Source organism: Quercus lobata, chromosome 4 (assembly GCF_001633185.2).
Source record: "Quercus lobata isolate SW786 chromosome 4, ValleyOak3.0 Primary Assembly, whole genome shotgun sequence".
Lineage (NCBI taxonomy): Eukaryota > Viridiplantae > Streptophyta > Magnoliopsida > Fagales > Fagaceae > Quercus > Quercus lobata.
In genome coordinates, this window is record NC_044907.1 from 17,128,715 (window position 1) to 17,136,757 (window position 8,043).

Consider the following 8,043-nt stretch of genomic DNA (forward strand, 5'->3'; position numbering starts at 1 on the left):
AGAATCTTGATTGAAAAACTTAATTACTACACTTGAAAAATTGTACCAATATTTTAATTATATTTCAACCACTTACATATAAATATATATATATATATATAAAATATAATATAATATAAAAATTACTTTAATGGTCTATGAGTTCCTTTTATTCTTACTTAGACGTGGACCACTTCCCCCAGACCATAAAAAATATTAATGGGGTATGAGGGAGTAAATATTAGCCAGCAATTTAAGTCTTATTCAAATATCTTTCATATTGAATCAAGAAGATTTTCCTGCCATTAATTGTTAGGTAACGGCATAACGGGACCATTGTGCATTACATGCTTTGATAACGATTTCCCAACCCCCAGTCCTTGTAGTCTTTTGGGTTGGGTCCGCACCGCACTACATGCAGAATGTTCGTTCGTCAAATCTTCACAGTTCACCCTCTTATAAACGTGCTTTTCCTTGAGTGCTAAGCAGTGAAATCAAAACCCTTTGTTTTGTTTCAACAAACCAATACCAACTCCTACCAACCGCAACTTTTCCATGGGGCTTTCCCAGTTGAATTCAGCTCCCCCATCCTCACACTCCTCATCCTTTTATATGCGTGCCTTTATTCTTCTCTGGTGGTGTGGCTTGTTAGTCACCTCTGTGGCTGGCGGGAATAATGAGACGGACTGGTTGGCGTTACTTGAGTTCAAAGCCAAGATCACTGATGACCCTCTCCAGGTTATGAGCTCTTGGAATGACAGCATCCACTTTTGCCAATGGCAAGGGGTCACCTGTGGTCGCCGACATCAAAGGGTCACTGCTTTAAACCTACGATCTCTGAAACTGGTAGGCTCTATATCTCCACATGTAGGAAATTTAAGTTTTTTGAGAAATCTAACCATCCAAAACAACAGCTTTCATAATGAAATCCCTCCTGAAATTGGTCGTTTGCATAGAATTCAATTTTTACAATTGCAAAATAACACTCTCAGTGGAAAAATTCCTAGCAATTTTTCTGGTTGCACAAACCTCGAACTTCTTTATGCCAGTCACAACCTTTTGATTGGAGAAATCCCTGCAACACTTGGCACCTTGTCAAAGCTTAAAAACTTTTTTATTTTCAATAATGATCTAACAGGAAGTATGCCACCTTCTTTAGGAAACTTATCATCTCTAGAATTCTTGTACTTTGCTGAAAATCATTTGGGTGGGGTTATCCCTGATTCTTTTGGCCAATTGTCCAAGATTAAAATTTTTGGTGTGTATTCAAATAAGTTGTCTGGTACAATTCCTCCTTCAATCTTCAATCTATCTTCATTAATAAAATTTCATGTGGGACTCAACCAAATCCAAGGGCATCTTCCGTCAGACATAGGTTTCACTCTACCAAATATTGAATATTTAAGCATTGCCTACGACCACTTTACTGGATCTATCCCTATTTCAATATCTAATGCCTCAAATTTAATTACACTTGGATTGAACCACAATAAACTAAGTGGAAAAGTTCCTTCTTTGGAGAAGCTGAACAGAATTTCATTTTTTGCCATTACCAATAACATTCTTGGAAATGGAGGGAAAAATGACTTGAGTTTTCTCTGTTCTTTGACAAATTCCACCTATTTGGCTAAATTGGGTATCAATGGAAATAAATTTGGGGGAGAGTTGCCCAAGTGCATTGGCAATTTATCAACTACTCTCGACACATTGGTTCTCGATACTAATAAAATATCTGGAAAGATTCCTACTGAAATAGGAAATTTGATCAACTTGGAGAGACTCGATATGTATCAGAATAAATTATCAGGTAATGTTCCCTCTAATGTTGGAAAGCTTTATAAGCTACAAATGTTGCAATTAGATAGAAACAACTTCTATGGAAACATTCCATCTTCTATTGGAAATTTAACGGTCTTGACAATATTGAGTTTACCCGAGAATAACCTTCAAGGAAACATCCCTTTAAGTCTAAGCAAGTGCCAAAATTTGATACATTTGGAACTTAATAAAAACAATCTCAATGGTTTGATATCCCCACAAGTCATTGGTCTCTCATTCTCACCAATTTTTCTAGATTTATCTGCCAACCAATTTACAGGTGTCTTTCCCATGGAAGTAGGGAATTTGAAAAATCTAGAACATTTGGATATATCTGAAAACATGTTATTTGGTAAAATTCCAGCAAGTCTCGGTAGTTGCATGACGCTAGAATTTTTATCCTTGAGAAGAAACCTCTTTGAAGGGATTATTCCTCCATCTTTGGTATCATTAAGAGGCCTCGAAAAAATAGACCTTTCTAACAATAATTTGTCTGGCCAAATTCCAAAATTTTTGGAGGTCTTTGTGTACTTAAAATTTTTGAATCTATCTTACAACCATTTCGATGGTGAGGTACCAAAAAACGGTGTTTTCAAGAACATAAGTGCAACTTTTATAAAGGGAAATAGTAAGCTCTGTGGGGGGATACCTAAGTTTAAGCTTCCTAAATGTAAATATGAAAATTCAAAGAAGAGGAAGTTGACACTTACCTTGAAGATAATAATCTCCATATTTTCTGTGCTTTTTGGAATAACTTTGGTTATGTCACTTCTATTTATTGGTTCTATAAGAACAAAAAGAAAAGAAAATACCTCAAGTGACTCAGGAAACTTGCTTTTGAATGTATCTTACCAAAGTCTCCTAAATGCAACCAATGGATTTTCTTCTACCAATTTAATTGGTGTGGGTAGCTTTGGGTCTGTGTATAAAGGAATTCTTGATCAAGGTGGACAAGTGAATACAGTTGCTATCAAGGTGCTCAACCCTTACTATCATGGAGCTTCCAAAAGTTTCATAGCTGAGTGTGAGGCTCTACGAAACACTAGACATCGAAATCTTGTAAAGGTGCTTACATCATGTTGTGGTATTGATTATCAAGGTCATAATTTTAATGCTTTGGTATATGAGTTCATGAGAAATGGCAACCTAGATGAATGGTTGCATCCAACATCAAGATCAAATGAGACTCTTGAGGAACCAAGGAGTTTGAGTTTACTTCAGAGATTGAATATTGCCATTGATGTTGCTAATGCATTGGATTATCTTCATCATAATTGTCACACAACAATTGTTCACTGCGATCTCAAGCCTAGCAATATTCTTCTTGATGATGAAATGGTTGGACATGTAGGTGATTTTGGCCTGGCAAAATTCCTTTCTGGTGCTATCCAAGATTCTTCTCAGAACCAATCAAGCTCCATCGGGATACGAGGAACAATTGGTTATACTCCTCCAGGTAAATATCATTGTCATTTCTTATATTTAATTGTTTTCCTTTTCCCATAATATTCTATTATATTTTAAAGCCTTAAAGGGACAATTTTAATATGGATGTACTGTAGCTAGAAGAACGAATGTTATATAACTAATTTTCAATTTATCTTAAATACATATATTTTTTTATTATATGCTATTGAAAAAGTTCCTTTAATACCAGTAGGTTATGTATCTTTTCCTTCTTTATTTGATAAACAAATGTTCACCACCTATATGTTACGTGTAATTGCAGAGTATGGAGTGGGAAATGAAGTCTCAACTTATGGTGATGTCTATAGTTATGGCATATTATTGTTAGAGATGTTCACAGGAAAAAGACCTATTGATAACATTTTCCAAGAAAGCTTAAACCTTCATAACTTTGTTAAAGCAGCTTTGCCAGAGAGAATAAGTGATATTATTGATCCTATCCTTCTTTGTGATAGAGAAGAAGGGGAGACAAGGGTAAATGACATAACTCGTAATAAGAGCCAAAATGGAGGTCCAAAAATTCAAGAATGCTTGATTTTTATTCTTGGAATTGGAGTAGCTTGTTCAGTTGAACTTCCAAGTGAAAGGATGAACATGAGTGCTGTTATAATTGAGCTACACGCAGTTCGAAAGAAACTTCTTGGAACTAATCTACGAAAAGAAAGGCTCAAAGCCACAGGTAAATTTTGTGTCTTGTTAGGCATTATAATTTGGTAGGACTTCCATATAGTAATTAGAAGACACATATAGTTCATCAAAAAAAAAAAAAAAATAAGACACATGTCTTTGTATTAGTATTTATGTTAGTATTTTCAATTTTGTATTTTAGCAAAGCAGAAAAGATAGGTGCCACTTCAAAATCGACATGCTCATCATGCTATACTTAGTATGGGAATAAGGCAATAAGCACAATTACTCTTCTATAATACCTATACGCATAATATGCCACTCTCTATTTTCTATTTGGCGATTTCTATGCTACCATTGAAGTTATTCACAAGAAATTTGCTTACATATTATGCTAACAATGACATAAGATTAAATTAATGCGCTAGAAAGTTGAAGTAAACAACCTTGTTAGAGAAGCCTTTCTTGTTTAAAATTTTAAATTAAATCTAGGTAAATGGGTACCAAATCTATAGATATTGAATGAGTTAGGATTTGTTTCTAACTATTAATTAAAACATGATTAAAATTTTAACTTACAAATTAAGTTATTGATAATTGCTATCTTTTGAATTCTTTTTATTATAGGGAAAACGTCATTTAGTATAGTATCATTTTCTGAAGTTTAAAGCTTATTATTTACAATATTGAAATTATCTTCCTTCACTACAGGTGCACAAGGATGATGACTTATTCTCATGGTTGTTATCATGATTTTCTGTTTATGATATATAAGATTGGAGAAAATTATAATCAATCTTATTTCTTCCCTGTTGTAGTCATGTATTTTCGTTTTCTTCTGTATCAAGTATGTAAAATTTTCATCATTAATAAACTTTGTGCTTTAATGTAATATTGAAGATTTTATAGCTAAAGCTTTTTTTTTTTTTTTTTTTTTTTTTTTTTTTTTCTTTTTTTGGAGAAATTTATAGCTAAACAACTATTCATAATATAGACCCTATTGAATTACAATCTTGAGAAATTTTAGGGCTGATATATGAAGACTAAATTTTTGCATAGAAACATGGATTTTTCCATGCAGCCTCAACTATATTTTCTCTTGCCTTCTGTTGTGTATGTTTACTATTTACCTTCTGATTGGGTTGTCTTTGTAAATACATGACAAAAAAAGGGAGAAATAAATGGAATTTGGAAAATGTTTTTAACTGTTTTTATTTAGGGGGAGATGAAATGGTTTTTGAAATGGGGAGAAAATAAAAGTTTTTTTATGTATCTAACTTAGGGGTAGAGTTGATTTGCACATTTGTTATTTGCTGTTATTGCATATTTGTTAATTGTTGTTTATCTGTCTTTATTTCCACACATGCGTTGATGTGCTTTCTTGAGTGTTTCAGGAAAGACAAGTACATTTCGATCAAGACCTTCTGCCTTTTCTTACAACTTTTGGGTTAGAAGTTTTAGATTGGGATTTGTGATGTATTTGGGCATTTTATTGTATATGGGCATTATGTTGTATGTAAGTTTTTTCACAAATTGGCAAAGGGGGAGATTGTTAGGATTTGAGTTTGTAGTATTGGCAAACCATGACAAAAAGTAAGTCTCACTGAGTTAGGATGGTGTACTTTCAAGTCCAAGAAAAAAAAAAAAAAAAAAAAATCAAACAAACAACTCAAGTTCAAGATGAAAAAAGTGAGATGCAATTTGGTTCTCTTGATTGCTCTCAATTGTTGTTCGATCGGTCGAAAGTCACAAATTAGCAAAAATCAACAAATGTAAAAAGCCCATAACTTGACCTTTTCAAGCCCAAATCGCGATCTGTTTTTTTGCAGTATTTAAAGGACATTATAAGCTAACCCTATGAGGGTTTTTTAGAGAGAGGAGAGTGCATATTGTGCCTCCAATTGTAGATCTAGGGTTTTTGTACCCAAAACTCTCTAAAATCTTCTACTGGCAATATTCTTTGAAGAAACTCAAGATCTGGTATTGTAGAAGTTGCTGCATACAAGATCAACTACTGTTGATGGTCTAAAGCTTTGAGTAGGATCTCAGAGTTACAAACGAGAGTGTTTGTGTTAAGCAAATTCAGATAGAAGAGTCCATGGAGTCGAAGTTGCATGTGGTCGTATGAGTAATTACTACAAGAGGTAGCTTTAGATTTTAGAGAGAAAATCTGTTGTAAACTTCCATTCTATCATAGTGAATTTGTTTACCTTGAGGATAGAGTAGGTTAAATCCTCTCCAGGTTTTTTACCTTGAAACTGTTGGTTTCATTGGTTTTCCTGGGTAATTATATCTCTTATCTTCTTTACTTTTCCACACTTAGTGATATAATTGTTTATGTTTAACCTAAATTTGAATAATAAATGTAAGTAACTACTTGGTTAGTTAATTAGGTTAAACAAATCTAGTTTATAGGGGTTTAAACAAACAAACAAACACTATTGCCTTTTCCTTGATGTGTGATATAAGCTATGTGTGGCTTTTTTGTGTTTGCTATATTCATTCATTGTCGCTTGCTTGCTGTGATATTATCCTCTTATTGTGTCCCCCTTTCGAATTTTTTTTTTCTTACTTATAAATCCTTCTAATCTTGATGGAGGACCCTAAAAGAGTAATCTTATTCTGATCCAAAGGATGATTCTCCCTTCAAAAAATGGGCTATGACGCATGGGTTTGTGTTGTGGATTCTAATTGACTATGGTCTAATCCTAGGGAAATTTAACAATTTTAACAACTTATTGTATAATTCAAAATTAATTATATGAATGTTGACGGAGTAATGTGTCAAAAAAATTTAATTTTGGTTAATCTTAACAATTTAAGGAGTAATTCAATTAATATGGTGAATTTAATTTCGACAATTGAAGATGTAATTTTAAGTTATTTTGTGAATTTCAACCATTCAAAATCAATTGGAATTAATTTTGGTGAATTTTAACCAATTAAAAAAATGTAATTTAGAATAACTTTGTGAAGTTTAATAACTCAGGTGTAAAGTGAAATTGATTTTTCATGAATTTTATTTATTGAAGGTGTAATTCCAAATAATTTTGGAGAATTTCGATTATTCAAATTCATTTTGGTGAATTTCAGTCATTCAAAAAGCATGTCAAAATAAATTATATCCATTCAAAATGTAAATAAACTTTGATGGAAATTTTCTCCCATTATTTTTTTATATTATTTATTTATTTATTTATTTTTGCACTTGAGCTTTTGTGTCATTTTCTTTATTCTTACGATTGGCCAATAACACACTTAGTGGTCTAATTCCTAGCAATTTGTCCCATTGTGCAAACCTCAAAGTCTTTCATGTCAGTCACAACGTTTTGGTTGGAGAAATTCCTACAATGCTTAGGACCTTATCAAAGCTCCAATTTTTTGCCATTCACAAAAATAATTTGACAGGGAGTTTTCCACCTTCTTTTGGCAACTAATCATTTTTAGAAAAGTTTTCTGCAGTTTACAATAACTTGGGCGGGATTATCCCTGATTCTTTTGGCCAATTGACCAAACTTTCATTTTTTGGTGTGGGTGCAAATAATTTGGTTGGTATAATTCCCCCCTCAATGTTCAATTTGTCTTCATTAAGGCTATTTGATGTTGGGGTCAACCAAATCCAAGGGAATCTTCCATTGGACATAGGTATCACTCTATCAAATATCGAAATATTTAATTAGCATCGCCATGAACCAATTTACAAGATCTATTCCTGTTTCAATATCTAATGCCTCCAATCTAGATCAACTTCAATTGTCCGAAAATAAACTAAGTGGAAAAGTTCCTTCTTTCGAGAAGCTAAATAGAATTTCATTTTTTAGCATTAGCTCAAACAATCTTGGAAATGGATGGGTAGACGACTTGAATTTTCTCTGTTCTTTGATGAATGCCACCTATTTGACTTTATTAACTATAGATAGCAATAACTTTGGGGGAGAGTTGTCCGAGTGCATTGGAAACCTATCAACTCTTCTCACTAGACTTTCTCTATATCATAATAAAATATCTGGAAAGATTTCTACTCAAATAGGAATTTTGATTAACATGGAGAGACTCAAAATGTGGAACAACAAAATATTAGGTAATATTCCCTTTGAATTTGGAAAGCTTAAAAAGTTACAATCTTTGGATTTATCTACCAATAATTTCTCA

General features: G+C 32.8%; 1 protein-coding gene across 2 annotated transcripts; it reads left to right on the forward strand.

Annotated features, from left to right (window-relative positions):
* The first annotated feature begins 377 nt into the window (after nt 1-377).
* On the forward strand, nt 378-4,783 carry LOC115988032 (probable LRR receptor-like serine/threonine-protein kinase At3g47570). Of its 2 annotated transcripts, XM_031111662.1 has the most exons (3): nt 378-3,253; nt 3,527-3,943; nt 4,603-4,783. In XM_031111662.1, the coding sequence occupies exons 1-3, from the start codon at nt 535-537 to the stop codon at nt 4,614-4,616; spliced, it is 3,150 nt and encodes a 1,049-aa protein (XP_030967522.1). In that variant the 5' UTR covers nt 378-534; the 3' UTR covers nt 4,617-4,783. The 2 variants fall into 2 exon arrangements, with proteins under 2 accessions (XP_030967522.1, XP_030967521.1); XM_031111661.1 differs by lacking the exon at nt 4,603-4,783 and having other exon boundaries at nt 3,527-4,589.
* The last annotated feature ends 3,260 nt before the right edge of the window (nt 4,784-8,043 follow it).

Coding starts and splice junctions, on each gene's coding strand:
- LOC115988032 (XM_031111661.1), top strand. CDS start 535: ATGGGGCTTTCCCAGTTGAATTCAGCTCCCCCATCCTCACACTCCTCA. Junction 3,254..3,526: donor AATTGGTTATACTCCTCCAG/GTAAATATCATT, acceptor GTGTAATTGCAG/AGTATGGAGTGGGAAATGAA.